The sequence below is a fragment of the Delphinapterus leucas genome, chromosome 8 (genome assembly GCF_059928025.1).
Source record: "Delphinapterus leucas isolate spDelLeu-1000000601 "Yukka" chromosome 8, BTC_Dleu_Yukka2, whole genome shotgun sequence".
Lineage (NCBI taxonomy): Eukaryota > Metazoa > Chordata > Mammalia > Artiodactyla > Monodontidae > Delphinapterus > Delphinapterus leucas.
In genome coordinates, this window is record NC_143136.1 from 13,746,970 (window position 1) to 13,769,069 (window position 22,100).

The following is a 22,100-nucleotide window of genomic DNA, read 5'->3' on the forward strand; positions in this document are numbered from 1 at the left end:
TCTCTGTTGCATCTCAACATAGAAAACCTATAATCACACTTCCCTAAAACGAGGCTGCGTGGTCTAGGTTATTTCTTAGATTCTGGGGAGATGTCTAGGTTGATCATTTAGTCATTTGACTTTTTTCAGTGTTACATACTTCAAATGCTTAGATCTTCAGTGTCATTTCTACATCCATTTGCTTTTGAATTATAATTATGAAAATAATTCAGATCTTTGTGGTAGCACACCATGCTCTTGAAATTAGAGTCTTTAGCTAAAGCATGGACAGTCTGCTTGTTTCGTACCAGTAAACAGCTCCCGGCAGCTCAGGTTGTTACCAAGATGGCAGGTTCACCAATTCCAAGGCTTAGATTTGCGTTGGCGTTCCATGAGAAGTTGTGGAATAAGGAGAGGGGAAGAAAGCATTTGTTTTTGTGACAGGAGCCCATTCTTCTGCTGTGAAGTCGAATTGGAAGAGAGCTGTGGATCTGGGGGAGTAGATCAAACAAATGTCTTAATACTATATCAAAAGAATAGCCCTATTCCCACATCAGTGCAGCACCAGCCCTGCCACATAATGGCGGGCACTGGTGGTTGCCTTTTCCCATGCCTGGAGTGATTTTAGAACAGCTAATGAAATTCATTACTCATTTGAGAGAAAAAGAGTAAGAGTAAAAAGCACTATAAAAGTCCAATCCAATTCAGGGTAATCTTGGCACATACCTTATCCCAGTTGGTGCATTTCCAAAGGAAAGAGGCACATTAAATTCAGGAGGGACAACCCAACTGTTGTAAAGCTGTAAATCAATGCTTCTCAGTTCCCAGTTTCACTCAAAATCTCTGTAAGGAGCAGTAGTGAGAAATTAACCGATCCCATCATCTTTGTATACATCTGTCTCTTTGACCAAAACATGGAACTGACAGCTGTCTTGCTCCAGAGAAGACTACTGGTTGCATAGCCTGGATTCTCACCATCACAGATGCATAAAGCATCCTTAGCAAGCATTGCCAAATTCTAAGCTCTAGGTAGTGTGGAAGATATCACTATTATTTTTATTTGTGAACCTCATATTCCCCAAATTATGAAACATTGAATATCTTGAATGTTGCACACTATTTAACAAATTCCCTGGAAAGATAGAATTTTACTTATCCCCCAGAGGTCAAAACTTAATAAATGATATGAAGCAGATCTGCTAGGCTTTGCAGCCCCAAGTCAAGATAACCTCAGTGCAACATTTTAAACAGGAAGGGCTTAGTAAACCTCCTTCGTTAATTGGCTGGCATGTCATAGCCTGAAGTGAATAACTAAAAATATGCCTTCCAACAGGTGCTTACAGGCTATGCCATTTATTGTGAGTATCAAGGAGAGTTTAGGATTTAGATTTCCTGTGGTTTTATTAATAACCAGTGACTTGTGAACTCTGATTTTCCTATTGTACTAATTTAGGTGGGATTCATTTTAGGTGGAGTTTAGGCCCTAGTAAAAATAAATAAATAAGTAAGTAAGTAAATAAATAGGTAGAAAGATCTTTGAAGGTCTTGACCTGCGGTTGTTTATTAACACTCAAGTTTTCGACTAATGGGAGATAAAATGACAGTGAGGGGCTTCCCTGGTGGCGCAGTGGTTGGGAATCCGCCTGCCAATGCAGAGGACGTGGGTTCGTGCCCCGGTCCAGGAAGATCCCACATGCCGCGGAGCGGCTGGGCTCGTGAGCCATGGCCACTGAGCCTGCGCGTCCGGAGCCTGTGCTCCGTAACGGGAGAGGCCACAACGGTGAGAGGCCCGCGTACCGCAAAAAAAAAAAAAAAAATGATAGCGAGAACAAGACTGTAGAAGGCCTTCTAAAACATCCTTATGTCATTTGACTTTTTTTTTTTTTTTTGAGGCTTTCTCCATTTTATTTCTTAGGGAAAAGCAAACGAAGTCTTTCCATCACATGTGGTAGAGATATAATTTTATATATAATTTATTTTGTGTTTGGAAATCCCAAAGCTGAGTCTGTTCATATTTTTTTCTATTTTTTTTTTTCCTACTAATGCCTCCTCTTTCCCCTGCCCCTCTGGCCCAGGCCCAGATTCTGGGGCAGGTGCAGTGAAGAGTGGGAATGGGCATGATTGCCAGGACAGCCCTCCACCCAGCTCAGAGATCTGGTGAGGGGCACCGGAAGGGGCTGTGCAGAAGGACAGAGGCCACAGGGGCACTCCTGTTTTTGTGGCGGATGCACACCTCATTAAACAGTCACCAGTCATGGGAGGAGGCTGGTCAGGGGTTGGGGGATTGCTGACAGTAGTTAAACCTATAAATCCCAACGCACGCTAAGCCACACTCCCACACTCCTATGCATGTTGGTGTGAAGAAGGGAGAGAAAAGGGAAAGTGTTAGTAATCACATCATGAGCTGTTGGTAGAAGGACATCAGACACTTGAGCTGAAGAAACAGTGAGGAAATGGGGCTTACCAACCAACTCGATGGCAGAGATAAGAGCCTCCTGACCGTTTTACAATGCATTCTGTTTTACTTGCTACGTCTCATACACAAACACAATATTAAGGGGGGGAAAAGAGATTCCAGAATAAGCCAGGTGTTTCAGACTTGAAGGCTTATTGGGGCAGCTGGTAATATATTATAAATGTGACATCGTGATACAAATGAACTTATTTACAAAACAGAAACAGGCTCACAGACTTAGAGAATGAACTTACGGGTACCAGGAGAGGAAGGGTGGGGGGAAGGGATAGTTAGGGAGTTTGGGATTGACCTGTACACACTGCTATATTTAAAATGGATAACCAGCAAGGACCTACTGTATAGCACAGGGAACTCTGTTCAGTATTATGTAACAACCTAAATGGGAAAAGAATTTGAAAAAGAATAGATACATTTATATGTATAACTGAATCACTTTGCTGTACACCTGAAACTACCACAACATTGTTAATCAACTATACTCCGATATAAAATAAAAAGTTAAAAAAAATGTTTTTTACATGTGACATTGCAGGGTAAGAGGTGATAGGCTACTGAGGTCTGTTGCTGACCTGGAGTGAAATACCACTACACAAAGACATTCAAAGCCAACTAAAATCATTAAGATAAGTGAGCCAAAACAAACGTCTGCAGCCTGCATTTGCCTCTTGAGCTATCAATCTGTGCTTCTTGGAATTAATTTTTGCCTGGGAAAATAGGGAATTGGAACCTAAAAGAAGTCTAAAATAGAATAATTATATCAAAAGGCAGGGAAAGGATGAAAGAAGGACTTTTTTTTCAATTACCCATCATGCCATAGTGTCTCTGTACCTTCTACTTGAAAATATTGAATGTCTCACAGCTTTCACTAAATGGATTATGTTGGGCAACTAAATTTCTTCTTTCCTCCAAGCGTGAAGTCCTGTGTTTTTATTTGCTAAATCAGCAATCTTCATTGAAGGGCCCTTCCAGAGAGGATAGTCACCTTTCACCATCCTCAGTTTACTCAAGCATTTGTAAAATGGGTTTGTTTTTGTTCTGTTTCGGTGCAGAAAGTACACGGAAATCCATGCTGTTGGCCCACCATGTTACATTTTGTTTTGTTTTGTTTTTTATAGTTGGAAAAAAACATTGACTGCTGCTTTGAGGAGCTCATTAGCAATTATTAAAATGTTGGTAACAGTTTCTGGAGCTTTACCAGCAGAGATCTTCCAAAGAAGGCTTTAGAAGTTGAAGCTAAATCTGTGGGCTTTGCAGAGCGGGGAGGGGTGGGGTTGGTGGGAAAGTGTCTGCTGATGTCATTGACATGAAAAATAAAATAATTTTTGTTTTTCATTTATGAGATCACTTTAGCATGCATATTTCACGTTGACCACTCCAGCTTCCAGGAGCCCCAAAATAATCCAAACAATGATCCTTTTTTATTTAGGCTGCATGAATGCTTCATCCAAGGGCTAAGGGAACTTAGACTGTGTACTTGGTCTTCAGTAATATTTTATTATTTATTTTGGGCTCCATCTTTCTCACATTGTGAGTTCTGTACAGTTTGGCGTAAACATATCAACTGTAGAATGAAATAACCACCTTTCTCCCACTGGCATTTTAAATATCTCTCGGGCAGCTTCTTTGAGGGAGGTGTCTTTCCCCTTGGCTTTAGGAGTTTAATGTGGTGAGATTATCTAGCTATTTTTTCAGACTCCTTTCCATTTTCACCACACTGTTTCTGTATTAACTGTGTTGTTCAATCCTACTAAAGAATTACCCAACTTCTCTCTATATCGGCAAAGAGGCTCAGAGCCAAGCAATTAATCCTGACACAGGATCCAAGTTTCAGTGACGACGAAGACAGTCTGTGTTACTCTGATTGCTAGCAGGGAGCCAACGGCTTAAAATAGACCCAAGTAGACCTCACAAGGAAGTATCTAATTTACGAAAATTGATGATAATCATCATAATACTATAGCAAGTAAGGAGAAGGCCTTTCTCCACATTAACAAAGATCAGGTTTACATAAACATCTACTCTGTGGATGTGACAAGGCTGAACGCCATGTGCACTGGAGGCTTGGCGCTTAAATTACTGAGTGAGATGTCAGGTATTTCAAGATCTTCTCGTATTATTTCAGATCTGGAAATAATAGTTATGTGGCTTTGCCCCAAATGCCTGGAGTCTCCATGACTCTCTTAGAAGGGTTGCACGATATCAGAGCTTTGGTGATTCTAAGAAATGAAATCCAACCAGATGTTGAGAAAAAGCAAGATTCTCCGTTTCAGTGGTTAATACAATATTTTCTTTGTCTACAGCAAGAAAAGCCCAGGCTTCTCCAGCCTTTGGATTATGAAACTGTCATTGAAGAACTTGAAAAGACCTATCAGAATGATCCCCTTCGAGATCTCCTGTTCTTCCCCAGTGATGACTTTTCAGTAAGTGTTGTCTTTTCAAGCCATCTGAGTTCAGGAGGGCCCCACAGGGTGATAGTAGATCCTCCCAAATTGTGTCGCCGTCTTTCCTTATAGATTTGGGGAGCTCAGCCCTCTTCCTGTGGTCACCCTACATCACCGTCATCACAGATGGGATGCATATCCAGCAATAGAAAGTGCCCAAGGGCCTTCTAAAGTTGGAAGATTGGAGGCTCAGTGATACTGTGGCCACTCGGGATGGAAGGGGCATGGGGAGCTGCCTGGCTCCAGGTGGTACTTGTGTCCCTGCCAGTATCTTGGTTTCTAACCACTTACCTAGGCTCACAGAACACTTCCTCCCTTAGGCCATTTGTAACTGAAAGCTTCCAAGCAACTGGAACCAACCAAAGGCACAGGCGGGGGCACAAAAGATGTAGGTCTTAAAAGTCACCCTTAATCGTGGTTGTCCCTTGTTTAGCCTTGTGGGCAAGGAAAGGTAGGCAAGCGCATCTTCACGGAAGGATTTGTGATCTGAGATGTGTCCCATTTAGGATGATGCTCACTGGCACACAGAACACTCCAGAGGGTGGTGCAGGGAATGAATAAAAAGGAAATTCATTTTGGAGACAAGCACAGTAAAGTTATGGATGATGAGCACGTATGTGTCCCAAGCATTCCATCTGTGGTCATCTGAAGCATGTTTAATTTGTTAGTGAATATCTATATAAACAGAGATCTCAATGGGCAGATGGTAACCTTTCCTTTTTTTGTAAGAGAAAGGTAGTCTCAGACATCACAAAAATGAACATCTTTTTTTTTGTGTGTGTGTGGTTGGATATAATTTCTTTTGTTTTAACATCTTTATTGGAGTATAATTGCTTTACAATGTTGTATTAGTTTCTGCTGTATAACAAAGTGCATCAGCTATACGTATACACATATCCCCATTATCCCCTCCCTCTTGCGTCTCCCCCCCCCCCCCGCCCTATCCCACCCCTCTTGGTCACAAAGCACCGAGCTGATCTCCCTGTGCTATGCGGCTGCTTCCCACTAGCTAGCTATTTTACATCTGGTAGTGTATATATGTCCATGCCACTCTCTCACTTCGTCCCAGCTTACCCTTCTCCCCTCCCCGTGTCCTCAAGTCCATTCTCTGCGTCTGTGTCTTTATTGCTGTCCTGCCCCTCGGTTCTTCTTAAAGCAGATGAAAAAGCAGCTCTGAGGTAACCTGTGGCACAGCCACTGTCTGTGGAAACCTCTGACGAGTTGCTGGGGCCCCAGGGCTTCCACTTCCTCAAACAGCCTCCAACTTCCATTCCTTCTCTTACCTCGGGGGCAGAGCTGGCTTCTGGTTTCTAAAGGTTCATTTTTTTTCACCTTTCTCCTTGAATTAATAAAAAAGAGGTGTGTGGAAGTCAACAATTTTCTGTTCCAAGTACCGAGAATGATGGAAAGAAAGGAGACAGATTTGTAGACAGGAAAAAAGAAACTCTTCCCATCTGTTTTTCAGACTTTTAAATGTCTCTCGCTTGAGCGTTTGACACACTTTAAAAGAGGCTTATCTTGGACAGAAATCTTGTTTCCGTGGTGGGACGGGGCCACGGGGCCTGAACTGCAAGCACAAAGTTGAACCACATTTTATTTTTTAGTTCTGCATCCTTATTTTCTTTCAGACCGAGGGTAAACCTTGACACAGCCTCTTTCTGTCACACAGCACACACACAAACAACTTGACACTTGGAGCCCCTTTTCTTCTAGCTCTTTTATTCAGAAATACTGTCAAAAGCTACTCCAAGTTCCCCCAGCTCAAGAAGAGAATGGAGGCATGTAGATGCAATGTAACATTTGTACTGAATTCGAATTCATTTTTTGGCATCTTTCCACACACATTTAAGTTAAGACTGGTCTGATTACTCTGTGTCCTTTGCTATCCTTAATGGTGTAAACAGAGCATATAATAAGTGCTTTGTTATTTTCCCAATGTAAACATTCCAATAAATACACTGAATCCTTTTATCTTGGCCTTGCTTAAGACCCATCTGTGGCCACCCCCATTGCCTTCAAAACAAAGGGCAAACTCTGTAGTATTTCCCGAGGGCTTCTCCATGATCTGGTCCTTGCCCATTTCTCAAGGCCATGGTCTTCCACCCCAACCCAACCCCCCATCCTGTCATACACAGTCACCCTCATCCCCAACTGGGGTAAAATGCTAGCACAATTCTGAACGTAACATTCTATCACCCCTCACACGATGTCCTTCCTTTATTCATTCAACAAATATATAAGGTATAATACCGAATGTTAGGTATTAAAATATCTCAGAATGGGGAGACAGCAGTGATTAGACAGAACTATCCTTGTTTTAATGAAGCTTACCTTCTGGTGGGAGGAATCAGGCAAAAAAAAAAAAAATAAGTAAATAAATTAATTAGCAAGATAATTCAGATAAAGACCAGTTCTATGAAGAATGAACAGAGCGGAGTAATAGAAGTAACGAGGGGAAGAACTGAGCCGGACTGGATGATCGAGGGCACCCCTGACAAGCTGACATTTGAGCTGAGCTCTGAATTCCCAAAGAAGACCAACCCTGCTAAAGCCTGGGGAAGGAAGGAGGGTTTGGGACCTCAGGAAGCTGCTCTGAAGGCCCAGGAGAGGTCTGGGTGGACAGCCAGGGTGGTCAGAGTTGAGGTCAGGCAAGGACAAGATAAGACATTTGCATCTTATTCGAAAGGCAAGTGGCGAGTCACTGGAGTGTTTCAAGAAGGGGGACGAGTGACCTGGTGCATGTTATTAAAAGCTCATCTGGCCTCTGCATGGAGAGCACGTAACAGGGTGTAGAAGAAGCTGGGAACCAGCTAGGAGTATAGCTCCCAATTGGCAGGTCCTCAAGAGACGTTTGATGCCACCCTATCATCAGAAAATATTGTGTTAGACAAACAGCTAAATTTTCATTTCCATGAAATGATATTTTGACAAACTAAAGGATAGTATTGAATATTATTACCACGTAAAGTTGCCAGTTTTTGAACAACTTTCAGATGGATTGGTTTCCTGCTTTCCTACTCTACAGAGGAAGGGTTGACAAACAATGGCTCATGGGTGGCCTGTTACCTAATTTCGTATGTCCCATGAACTAAGAATGGTTTTTACGTTTTTTAAACACTACCCTGTTTTATTTTCTTCATAGAATTGATTAAATAGTTGAAGGGAAAAAAAGAATATTTTATAACCCATTAAAATTATATGAAATTCAGATTTTGGTATCCATAAATAAAGTTTTATTTGAACCCAATGACACCCATTCATTCACCTGTTGTGCATGGCTGCTTTCATGATGCAGCTGCAGAGTTACAACAGAGCTGCAGTAATTGCAGCAGAGAGAGAGGGCCCTAAAAGATTTACTACCTGACCCTTTACAGAAGAAATTTGGGGATCCCCGCTATACAGTACAACCATGCTCGTTTTGGGGGGGCTTCCTCTCCCTCCATGTGGAGTAAAGCCCTTCTTTAAATGCCTTCTGCCACAGTCTGCTCCATCCACAGCCTGCATCACATTTCAGGGGTGTTGCTCGCCAACAGCAAGGCTTCTGTTCATCTGGCTAGGGTATCGTTTCCCAGGCCCATCCTTGAGCAATGAGTAAGGATGCTCTGGGATATGTGTGCACAGCCCCCAGTCACCCAATGAGAGGTAGTAATTGAGTGGCCACTCCAATCCCAAAGCATCTCAGGATGGAAGAAGGGGAGCGGCCCCAAACTCTCCACTCTCCCTCCAATGTCCTTCCCAGTTGTGCCCTACGGATGGGAGAATCTAGCTCACTTCTGTGTTTCCGTGTTTCCAAGCACCCACGCTTGCAGTAGACATGATTCATTATTTGGTTTGTTTAATCAATATTTATTCAGCACCCACAAGGCGCTGAATATAGAGTAGCACTTTCTAGACAAGAGAGACTGACAAGAAAAACAAAAGCCCTGTGTTTAAGGAGTGTGTGCCCTAATAAGGATGAAAACTAAAATTGATTAAGAATGCTTATGGTTAAGGAATAACAAGAAACAAAGTCTTCATCTGGTCCTCTATACCCCTTAAAGGAGATTACTTTTTACCAAGACAGTATTCCATTCACACTGCTGGCCCAAGCCATCATCATCCTTTTTTGCCTGGATCCCCAGAAGTGGTCTTTAACTGGTCTCCCTGCATCCTTCTTTGCCTTGATTGATTTATTCAATGGAAGCTTTTGGAAATACAAGTCAGATAATGCCATGCCTCTAGTTAAAACTTTCCAGTGGTTTTGCATCGCCTTTAGAGTCAAATCCAGCTTCTCACCTGGTTCCTGATAATCTCTGAGCCGTTTTCTCCTATAGCCCCGTTCCCCTTGGTCACTACACAGATACCTAGCGTTCTTTGTGTTCCCTGCATTGGCCCAGCCCGCCCCCTCCATGGGGCCTTTACGCCCCTCGCACAGCTGGTTCGTGTCTTCCATTCATGATTCAGTTCAAACGCTACCTCTTCAAAGAACCATCTCTGACTTCCAACCTGCATTACCCCACCTCCACCCTGTGTTACTCTATCACATCCCCCTGTTTGCTTCTCTTTATAATACTTACCACTACCAAGGAAGATCTTGGTTTGCTTTTTCACTGTCTCACCATCAATGAGTAACCCCAAGCAGGACAAGGGTGTCCCTGCCTTGATCATGGTAAGACCCCCCAGCAACTAGAACGGCGCTTGGCACCAAGCAGGTGGAAAATGAATATCTATTTCACGAGTTGTCTTTCAGACACATGTATGTTATTATTTTAGAATATAACTTTGAGTACCTGTAGGAACCAAAAAGGCTATTCTGAAATGAAATTTGAGAATGAAGTCATTGGTTTTTCTTGAGATCGTTAATATGATACTTTCCTCTTTGACTCAACTTAACACATCACCTTAAAAAACCAGCGCTAAGTTCGGGATCCCTTTCCCCAGAGGCTCTTTCCATCCGATACAGTGACTGGCACTTAGCTGCTATCAACAAAGGCTAATTTCCTCCCTGTAGCAGCAAGTACTTATTCACTTGTTTTCTGTTACTAGGCAAGGGAGAAATCAATTCATATCTGTATTTTAAGTACCCAACAAAACGTCTGGCTCATGGGCATTCAATAAAGATTGTTGAACATTGAATTGAAATCGTCTTCTTCCAGATTAAGAAACCAAAGTAGAAGCATTTTCCTCTTTCTTGGCCCACGAGGTAGAAACTCTTCCTCTGGTGCGTGGGTTCTGGGAAAAAGCAGTGTGATCTTCTGTACTGCTTGCATCGTAATGATTACTTGGAATAAGCCGTCTAGATGCATTTATTAACTCATTCATTTCAAAAACATGCACTCCTTCAGTAATTGTATTTGCTGCTCTTGTTTTTCTCATCTTTCTTTTTGAAGCTGGTAGTAATAGAAACTTAAGACCAAAAAATAAAGAACTTAGTCACCAGATTGTGGCTTCACGAAATAGGCAAGGAGAGTAAGAAAGGAAAACAAGAGCTAAAGAACAGTTTGCACAGGGAGATCAGCTTGGTGCTTTGCGATGACCTGGAGGGGTAGGATAGGGATGGTGGGAGGGAGGCTCACGAGGGAGGGGATATGGGGACATGTGGATGTATATGGCTGATTCGCTTTGCTGTGCAACAGAAACTAACACAGTATTGTGAAGCAATTATACTCCAATAAATATCTATTTTAAAAAACAACAGTTTCGGGGCTTCCCTGGTGGCGCAGTGGTTGAGAGTCCGCCTGCCGATGCAGGGGACACGGGTTCGTGCCCCGGTCCGGGAAGATCCCACATGCCGCGGAGCGGCTGGGCCCGTGAGCCATGGCCGCTGAGCCTGCGTGTCTGGAGCCTGTGCTCCGCAACGGGAGAGGCCACAACAGTGAGAGGCCCGCGTACAGCAAAAAAAAAAAAACAACAAAAAAAACCAGTTTCAAGGACACAGTGAATCATATTGGGGAGTGTCTCAGTCGAAGGAGAAACTGATACAAAATAGCAGAACAAAACTTGAGAAAGGCAGAAATGAGTTTCTTGCTGAGAGAAAGATACAGAAATCCTAAAGTGGCATCATTTCTGGGAGATGTAAAAACCTTAAAGAAGAAAGTTCAGAGGTCCAAAAGCAATACTGACACTGGAAAGGCCACCTGATCACCTGTATTTCCATACTGCCCACCCCTGTCAAACTGCTCTATTTCCACTCAGTTTCCCGGCCCACCTTCTGTGAGCTACTTGCTGTAGACAGCAAGGACACCAACATGAACAAGAAACAGTACTTCCACTTGGAAGGTTAGACTTTCAATGCTGGTCAGTGGCATCTTCAAAGTCAAAGGTCTACATTGCACACCTGAAGTAGCCTGTCGAGAGAGTTAACATAATCTTCTCAAATCCTTTCTTCATACCAGTAGTTCAGAAGTAGAGTCTCAGGGCTCTCCAATGCATCCTGCAATTTTCATGGCTTATTAACAAGACTTCGGGAACTGGGCTTTCTTAACATTTATTCTTTCATAATTTATTCTTTCATAGCATGTTTTTAGCTATAAAAAGCAACTGGTATGTGGGGACTTCCAGGCTCAACCACATGGGTCATTTTGTGAGAGGAAGCAGAAAGACCTTAATATCTTTTAAATGGAAAAGCAGGAAGGCCGTGATCGTTTATTTTTTTCTTCTTGCATCTCTTACTGAGACACAGCCTAACATTCTATAAGAATGTCAACCTCTTTTTAATCCTTGACTTCTTAGCCTGAAAAGCAGACTTTAAATGGCTCTTGGTGTTCATGCAAGAATGCTGTGATTGCAGTTTAAAAGCTAAGTAAGGGTCTTTCTCAAACTAGGTTATTCTTAGTTATAATATCCCTCTCGTTTACAAGCTAATGAAGCTGAGATTTGGAAAGGCTCATGTTCAAGGATGTAGAGTAACTGTGATGACAGAAATCAAACATAAGCACCTTGACTTTTGCTCTTGGAGTTTCTGTCTAAACAGCGTGCTCTGAGCCAGCTGCTTCTTAGAAAAATAAGGTGCATGACTTGGGGAAAATATTAACTCCCTGCATCCCACAGTGAGTGGTACCATTACAATATTGCAGAGAAGGGATTCTAGAGAGCTTACTTCAATTCAGTAAGAATATGTGGAGAATGCTCTGGACTTGATTGTGCTAGGAATATATGTCCACATTAAGACTTCTGTGTGAATATTCATAGCCTCATTATTCATAATCCAAAGTGGAAACAACCCAAATGTCCATTAACTGAAGAGTGGATAAACAAAATATGGTATGTTCATGCAGTGGAATATTATTCAGCCATAAAAAGGAATGAAGTACTGACAACATGGGTGAGCCTTGAAAACATTATGCTAAGTGAAAGAGGCCAGTCCCAAAAGTGTACCCATGGTATGATTCCATTTACATGAAATGTTCACAATAGGCAAATCCATAGAGACAGAAAACTGATTAAAGTTGCCTAGGGCTGGGGAGAAGGGAGAAAGGAAAGTAACTTCTAGTGGATATGGGGTTTCTTTTGGGGGTGATGAAGATGTTCTAAAATTAAATAGTGATGGTGATTGCATAATCCTGTGCATAGACTTAAAACCACTGAACTCGCTTTAAAAGGGTGAATTTTATGGCATGTCAATTATATTTCAATAACAGTGCTATATTTTAAAAAAAGGATTGTTCTAAGCATTAAGGTAGGGATCGTGTAGGTGGTCAGAGAGACAGGATACCAAAAAAATCATAAAAGACACATGTCTGCATTCAAGTACTTCATTCTTTAAAAGGGATAACAAAGTATACCAGAGACACAATAAAAAACATGGCAAAGGGCTTCCCTGGTGGCACAGTGGTGGAGAGTCCGCCTGCCGATGCAGGGGACGCGGGTTCGTGCCCCGGTCTGGGAAGATCCCACGTGCCGTGGAGCGGCTGGGCCCGTGAGCCATGGCCGCTGAGCCTGCGCGTCCGGAGCCTGTGCTCCGCGACGCGAGAGGCCACAGCAGTGAGAGGCCCGCGTACCGCAAAAAAAAAAAAAAAGAAGAAAAATACAAAAAAACATGGCAAAACATTTCATGTATAGTTATATTTTATCACCAAAGCAGATTTAATGTGGCTTGCTTACATACAAAAGTACACACACGTAAAATGACTGGCTGAATTAATCACTTGCAGAGCTTTGGGTTCTACAATATTCTACAGTTAAGCTGCAGGCTTCATGGGTAATACAGACAGTAAATGATATAATTCTGAGAAGATGTATGTCGGATGAATTAGAGAAGATTTTCAAAAGAAGGTGGCATCTTGGTCAAACCTGAGATTAGGAAAGAACAAGGAAAGAAAAGGGTTTTCTGAGAGTAGGAGCACGGCAAGGTATGTGCAGGCCTGAGCCCAGCGCGGAAGAAAGAATGCCCGCAGCCACGGGAAAAGGTGCCCTGGCGGCTTGGCTGCGGTGGGTTGGCTCACGTCTTAGGCCTGTTGCTGCTCATGAGGGCATATCTGCAGGCCTCACACGGAGCAGGCTTCTTCGCCGTACCTCCTTGGAGAGTGAGCTCAGACCACAGCCTCTGAGTCCTTGCCAAGGGGAGACCTTGGTGCAATAAGTATATTCCTGTTGTTGGAACAGTGTGTTCTATTAATACTCACATTTTTCCATATGTAAGACGTTTCATCCTTACCACCATGGAGGAGGTGAGACACATTTTGGAGCCTGGAAAATGAAGCACAGAAAAAAGAAGGGAAGTGACTTGCTCAGTGGTTTGCCTGTCCAAGACTAAAATGTCTTGAAACAGGTCTCCAAAGTTCCCTAATTATATACTTAAATACTATGATGGATGAATCACCATGCTTGACTTGGCTGGATGATGACTAGGGTCCAGTTATGGGCAACTGCTCACTCTTCGTGCACTTCCCATACAGTTTAACTCCAGCAAAACAAGAAGGACCTTTCCCTTAAAGCACAATGAAAGTATTCATGTGAATTCTCATGTATGTAAAAAAAATAAAATCACAATACTCTTCTGAATGGGGTAAAAAATGTTTTTCAAGCAACCAATGTAGTATAAATGTCTGCTCTACTAGGATAAAAACCAGTATCAGTGTTTTAATTTGAGAAATTTAGGTGAAGATTACTTTTAAACACACGCTTACGTTGGAATTGACCACAAAGCGTTAGTTAATAGCCCTTATTGTGAGGTTTGTTGGCTTCTCAAGCTCAGACTGATGGGTTACTCTAAACCCCACCATTTTTGTCCTCTTTTTTGAGCAGCTGGGATCTACAATACCGTCAGAGGGAGCTTTGCTCAGCTCCAACATAGGAAAAGCAACTTCTTTTTTAGACTTTGACGGTGGCCTTTGGCCAATTGAGAAATGGCCCCTATGTGCTTGGAATGAAGTCTTCTGTAGTCATTTTAGCCAGCAGAATGGTAGCTGTGACAAAGCCCCAAAGACTACCCACTGCAGAGTAGAAAGAATCAGAAAGTGTCAGGGCTGCCGTGGAGGATGTCTGAATGTCATGGACCTGAAACTACAAACACAGGTCTGCATGCCTCATTTCATAAATAAAAGGACAGTTTTTATTTCCAAATGCCTAATCTCTGGACAATAGGCCCTTATGAGACTCTCCCACCCGATGAGCAGCTCGGCTGAGTTCCAGTGCAGTCTCAGATCCGTCCCATGCTATTGAGCTCTACTGATCGTCGACCAGAGGGTTTATTAAAGAGAACAGGAAGTCTGTTGTGGCCAAGGCAATTTGTAGTGGTCGGAAAGTATCTAATTCTCAGAAAAGAAATTATTTGTAACCATGTTAATTCCCTTACTTAACAAGTATGACTCTGTATACTTTCTGCCTATTTGATCGATTTATTTTTGCTTCAGCAGAGATACATGAAAGAAATTTAAAATGATCAAGATGGAGTTAGGGGGTTAAGAGGTACAGACTGTTATGTATAAAATAAATAAGCTACAAGGATGTATATAGTACAACACAGGGAATATAGCCAGTATTTTGTAGTAACTGTGAATGGAATAGAACCTTTAAAAATTGTGAATTGCTATGCTATACACCTGTAACTTATGTACTATTATACATCAACTATACTTCAATTAAAAAATGAAAACAAAAGGAATCAAAAATGAGTAGAAGCAATACAGTTCTTAAAGTTGAAATTGTATGGAGCCCTTCAGCTTTTTCACGCAAGTTCTCCAGCATTATGACAAACTATAACTGAGGTTAATAGCATGTTATTATACATGTATTCCTTTTCTTGTATTTGTGTACTCTGTGCAAGGTATTAGATGTACATGTTGTAAAATATTGTTTCAGATTTATCACATGGTTACATGAGGGTGATTCAGCCCCAGCTGCCTTATTTAGCAAAGAATCAACATCATCTCATAACTAGAGGTCATCAGGGATCACACATAACCATTGTACCTATGAGTAATTTTTATTACCCCAAATTGAAGGAACTTCCAATCTCATATATTGAATATGAGCATTAGCCTGTGTATTTGGGACCCTAATCTTTACTCTGTGGCATCACAAATCAGGTAGTCATGTAATTATTATTACTGGAAACCTGAGCCCACCTTCCAGAAAAAAAAAAAAAAAAAAACCTTCTTAAACCAGCTCAGTATTCACTCTATTGAACTATACCACAGAGTACTTGATCTTAGTGGGATGACAGGTTTATGGTATAACTAAACAGGAAACTAAACTTTGGGCCCCTTTACTCTCCATCAGACTTAGAATATTTTAGAGTAGCTATTATTTTTTTAAAGGCAAGAAATCAATAAACTGTGGAAGATAATGAAAAAGAGGAATCTTTTGCTTTTTTATATAAAAATTTTATTATAATGACTGAAATATAGAAAATTTTTTCAAATGGAGGAAAAAAATCCTTAATCTTGCCAGTAGATCACAATATGTAATGTTCCCTGGAAACGCATCAAGTTACACTGTGTATCTGCAAATTATCTGTCCAAACAGGAAATAAGTTATCCCCAGACAACTGAAATCCAGCAATAATCCCCAAAGCTCAATTTAGGCATGGATTTTCATCTTCTACTCCAACCTTTCAATAGAGTTTATTTACTGTTTATCTTCTAACAGAGTGAATAACATAAAAGATGCAACTAGCAAAAGGAAATTCAAAAGGAATCAAAAATGTAAAATCTAGATAATAATAAATCCTAAACTGGCTCCAACACGCTTCACGTGGGAGGTAATGGTTCCCTGTGTGTGTATCTATACTTGGCTTAAATCGACAGCCATGTCCTGCGAGCACTTCCAGACTCTCTTCACACAAACTGCAGTCAAATCCTGGGGCAGATGCACTGACCGAGGGGCTCTGTATCTGTGTTTCAAGATGAGCATTTATTTTTGCCATATAATGTATCTTGATTACAGTTTTCTTATTATTTTTTTGTCCTCTGATCATTATTTTTGTCCTCTGATCCTGTTAGAGTCACATGACATTCTTCCTGTTTCAGTGTCCAAATCCCATCCTCCCAATATGCACGTACATGTGTGCACGCCCACACACACAGATACCACCACACCCACTCACACATGCACATATACATGCTCACACATGACAGACACACGCTCACACATGACAGACACACTCGCCATGCACACAAACACATGCTATCAAGTACAGCATACCTTCCTGCATAATCACACTCACACACCAGGCACACACCACACACACACATTCACACAGACATACTTACACGCTACATGCAACCACACAAGCTCACACAGACGCACACCACCCACACACCACATGCATACACAGAATGCACATTTACATACTCACACACATTCAACACACTCAACAAGTAAGTACTGAGCACCCAACCAGTCACTGAGGTTATAGCGATGAACAAAACAGACCAAATTTCTTTCCCACGAGGAGCTTATATCAAGAGTGAAGAGAAAAGGGGATTTGAAGAAAATATGAGGCTAGGATTGGAAGAAAAAGAACGATGCTGCCCTTGGTGGCAGAGCCTGCAGCTGCAGCTGTGACCTCAGAAGACTAAATTCCCTGGACCCCTCTCCTTCCCAAAAGTAAGGATGGGTTTAAGACTCTCGTCTGTTTTAATAATTGGTCTAGAAAAAAATGCCCTTCATCTAGAACAGTTCAAATGAACCTTATTTTGTGCTTTAGAAATGCTGAGGAATCATTTGTGGCTTTGGGGATGTACAAAATAAAAGATCCCAACTGTTGGTACCATGTATGTTAACAGACTCATCATCCCAGCATCCTTGTAATCCCCAAGGAGTACAGACTAAAGGAAGCTGGTAGCTGTTAATGGAAAGCTACCAATTTATGGCATCCCATAAGATATATGCAGGGAAAACAATCTATGAATTCTGTTTTAAATGTCTTATATTAAGAGATTCTTTATATTTTTAGTTAATGTATATTCATTTAATAAAAAATTGTTTGTTTAGCATTGAAGTTGAAAATGTTTTATTTATTTCAGTGAAAACAAAGACACTAAAAACATGACTTATTTTCTTCAAGGTCCAGATTTACTGAATACCCTTTCTTCTCTCCCACCATAATTGTGGCTACACACACACACACACACACACACACACACACACAGGGCTTCTGAAAGGGGCTAAATTTACCCTGTGGATATTCAAGAGATTATTTACAGTAGGATTAAAATAATGTAGATTTTGTAGGTTTTCTTTTTCATTTCAAATGTATTTTATCAATAGCATTAAGAACAAAAAAGATACCGGTATAAATAAACTAGTCAAAATATACAGATGCCCAAATTTTTGTGTTCTGCAGGGAAGGAAACAGCTTAAAATTATGAGCTTCACAGATAAAACAGTACTTGCAATACAGTGTTGTAATCCTCCCTTATCCACTGGGGATACATTCCAAGATCCCCAGTGGATGCCTGAAACTTCAGATAGTACCAAACTCTATACATACTGTTTTTTCTTATACGCACATACCTATGATAAAGTTTAATTTATAAACTAGGCAGAGTAAAAGATTAACAATGATAACTAATAATAAAATAGAACAATTATAACAATATACTGTAATAAAAGTGATGTGAATGTGGTCTCTTTCTCTATCACAATATCTTATTATACTGTACTCACCTTTCTTCCTGTGATGATGTGAGATGATAAATGGCCTAGGTGATGAGGTGAAGTGAGTTGAACGATGTAGTGACATAGTATTAGGCTACTATTTATTAACTTTCTGACAATACATCAGAAGGAAGGTCATCCTGGATCATGGAGCCCTGAAGATGTCGATGAGATGGGATGGTGGGGACAGAGTGTGACGGCTTGAGATATCATCATGCTATTCAGAACAGCACACAATTTCAAACTTATGAATTGTTTATTTCTGGAAGTTTCCACTTAATATTTTTCAACCCTGGTTAACCATGTGTAACTGAAACCATGGAGCAGGGGGAACTAACTGTAATGCCAGTGGTGGTAATCCAAAGAGGTTTGAATCTTCCCTCCTAGAGATTAAATTGGTAAGAACTATGGAAGTTTCTCTGTCTTCTCTTATCCTTAAATGCTAAGATCTCATACACTTCTTTATTGTGCCTTTGGTATAGTGGTCTGCCCAGTGCTTTAAGACGGAAGGCTTAATTTCTTTTCCTTGTTCCTCTCAGACTGCCACAGTTCCTTGGGACATACGAACATTGTACTCAACAGTACCCGAAGATGCAGAGCACAAAGCAGAAAATTTACTGGTGAGAGAGGTAAATGCAATGCTTCCAATCCTTTATTTTATAAAGCTTTGCTTCTCCCCATTTAGTTCTTTTTTTTTTTTTTAACATCTTTTTTGGAGTATAATTGCTTTACAGTGTTGTGTTAGTTTCTGCTGTATAACAAAGTGAATCAGCTATACGTATACATATATCCCCATATCTCTTCCCTCTTGCATCTCCCTCCCACCCTCCCTATCCCACCCCTTTAGGTGGACACAAAGCACCGAGCTGATCTCCCTGTGCTATGCGGCTGCTTTCCACTAGCTATTTATTTTATATTTGATAGTGTATATATGTCAATGCTACTCTCTCACTTCGTCCCAGCTTACCCTTCCCCCTCCCCGTGTCCTCAAGTCCATTCTCTACGTCTGCATCTTTATTCCTGTCCTGCCCCTAGGTTCTTCAGAACCTTTTTTTTTTTAGGTTCCGTATATATGTGTTAGCATATGGTATTTGTTTTTCTCTTTCTGACTTACTTCACTCTGTATGACAGAATATAGGTCCATCCACCTCACTACAGATAACTCAATTTCATTTCTTTTTATGGCTGAGTAATATTCTATTGTATATATGTGCCACATCTTCTTTATCCATTCATCTGTTGATGGACACTTAGGTTGCTTCCACGTCCTGGCTATTGTAAATAGAGCTGCAATGAACCTTGTGGTACATGACTCTTTTTGAATTATGGTTTTCTCAGGGTATATGCCCAGTAGTGGGATTGCTGGGTCATATGGTAGTTCTAGGTTTTTAAGGAACCTCCATACTGCTCTCCATAGTGGCTGTATCAATTTACATTCCCACCAACAGTGCAAGAGGGTTTCCTTTTATCCACACCTTCTCCAGCATTTATTGTTCGTAGATTTTTTGATGGTGGCCATTCTGACCGGTGTGAGGTGATACCTCATTGTAGTTTTGATTTGCATTTCTCTAATGATTAGTGATGTTGAGCATCCTTTCATGTGTTCGTTGGCAGTCTGTATATCTTCTTTGGAGAAATGTCTATTTAGGTCTTCTGCCCGTTTTTGGATTGGGGTGTTTGGTTTTTTGACATTGAGCTGCATGAGCTGCTTGTATATTTTGGAGATTAGTCCTTATTTGAGTATTCTTAACAAAAAGATTTAATTTTATTTTCCTTGTTTAGATTGAGTTGTAGGAAAGGCCATAGTATGTGAGAATTTTGGATAACAGAGTTTCTATTTTAAGAGAGATATTTCTTTCAAGTATTAACTATAGAAATAGTTAATGGGAAAACCATGTGGACAGCTTAAAGGGACTGATAAAAGTCTGTTGGTGTAGCATCTACTTGCAGTTAGTTGGTGTAGGAGAGGCCTATAAAACTGCTACTTCTTCTAACCAGACTGCAGGTGGCTTTGGGGCAGGGATTGGGCCCACACTTAACAGCTACTTAGTAGATGTCTATTGAATGAATAAACGAAGTCAGTCCTTCCTTTACAGAATATGCAATGATATCATTTAGCCCAGCACAGGTCAGACTGAAAGTAGTGGGATCTAAATGCAGTCTTTAATCCTGAGAAAGTAGCGTATCCCAATTAGGATTTAAATGAAGCTACATAAAATAGCAAAACCCTTTCTCAGCTCTTAAACATATTTGTGCGAGTAGAAGCTAGCTTTATTAGTGTACATACTGATCCTAATCTTATTAATCATACATATTTTATTTTGGACTATTCAATCCAGATCGTCTTTACCACAGATTTGCCTTTTTTTCCCCAATTCTATCATTTCATATTTATTTTCTCAAAGTTCACATTGAATTACACCATCTCCTAAGAAGGTTAAAAAAAAAAGTGCAAATTCAGATAACATCAGGATATCTGAGTATACTGTTTTCACATTTACTGATAAAAATGTTTCGTCAGTGCCATAATATTTTGTTTACAGTCGCCTTAGAGGAAGTCTTAATATCTAGTATGGCATCACTGTTTTAAAAGAGAAAGAAAAAAAAAAGAGTTGGTAAATCATTTTCTACACAAGCAAATCAGAATCATTGAGACCAGGTCTGCAAAAGTCCTGCAGGAAATATGTGTTGACTTAGGTAAGATTTGAAATGTTTATGATATTGAATGCCTAACAGGGAATATTTAACTAGGTCTTTTAATGTGTTCTTTACTAAAATGTTTCACTTTCTTCATAAAGATCTTTAACTTTGTTGTTGTTTATTTCTATGTATTTTATAGTTTTGTTGCAAACGTGAGTAGAGTTTTTAAAACCTATTTCCATTTCTTACTGTTCATTGCCAATATTTTTTAAAAGCTATTGATTTTCAAATATGGATAACTAGCTTACTAAACTCTCTGATCTTAATAGATTTTTTTTTTAATTTTTAGGTGTGTAGTCACGTCATCTGCAAAAAAATTTTAAATTTCTTTTTTTCTAATAAGTATATTGTTTATTATCTAATAACTCTAAAACAATATTGAATAATAATGCTAACATCAGGCCTATTGTCTTATTCTTGATTTGGTGTTTTATGACAGTTTCAAGTACAAAAGAACTGTCTAAGAAGGGTCTTTCTTGGTCTTTATCATGTTTAAGAAAGGCCTTCCTTGGTCTCCACAGTGCTTATAGAGACTGGCTACCCTATGTTGTGAAATTCATATTCAGCCTATTGACATAATAGCTTTTTTCTTGAATTTATCACTGTAATAAAATTAATAGGTTGCTGTCCTATGAATGCATACTTGTGTTTCTGGTATAAACTTTGTTGTTCAAGTTGTACTATTACCTTAATATTTTACTACATCAGGATTGCTAATTTTTTCAAATTTTTGCATTTATATTCATGAGTGAAATTTTGGCTCTAGTTTTCTTTTTTCCTTTGGTATTAGAGAAAAGTTAGCTTTAAAAAATAGAGACATACTCCATCTTTTCCTGTCTTCTGAAATTAAAAAAAATAAGCCAGTGAAATGAAACAGAGTATCGAGAAACAGTTCCAAGTGCATATGGTTACTTAGTAAATGGTAAATATGGCACTTCAAATTCTCTGGGGAAGGGTAGACAATTCAACAAATACCACTTGGCTATCCATTTTGGACAAAAATAAAGTTAGAGTTGTATCTCACAGTACATGTAAAAATTAATTCCAGATGAATTTTTAAAATCTTAATTTTAGAAACGTAAGTTATAAAAACGTAGGAAAACATTTTTTTAGTGGAAAGTTATGGAAAAGTGAACACATTTAACAAAAGTCTTAAATTTTTATGATGAATGGAACATAAATCAAGCCAAAAGAAAATAGTTAGTGAACTCATTTGCAACTCATGTTCTTTTGCCACACCGCCCCACACACATTCCTAATACTCAAAATTCTACAAGTTAATAAGAAAAGGTAAATAACCCAAGAAAATATGAGCAAAAAGATAGAAGCAGGAAGTTCAAAAAGAGCAAGACTAAGTTGGCCAAGAGGTGTACAAAGTTGCCCAGCTACGGGGCTTCCCTGGTGGCACAGCGGTTAAGAAT

The 22,100-nt window shown here is 40.2% G+C and overlaps 1 protein-coding gene across 10 annotated transcripts in view; it reads left to right on the top strand.

Annotated features, from left to right (window-relative positions):
• DOCK10 (dedicator of cytokinesis 10) overlaps positions 1-22,100 on the top strand; it is a 280,479-nt gene that overhangs the window by 121,129 nt on the left and 137,250 nt on the right. For all 10 annotated transcript variants that reach the window (XM_022567817.3, XM_022567818.3, XM_022567812.3 and 7 more), the window contains exons 2-3: positions 4,756-4,875; positions 18,519-18,608. In XM_022567817.3, coding sequence (XP_022423525.2) covers positions 4,756-4,875; positions 18,519-18,608 — 210 coding nt within the window. The remainder of the gene's footprint in view (positions 1-4,755; positions 4,876-18,518; positions 18,609-22,100) is intronic.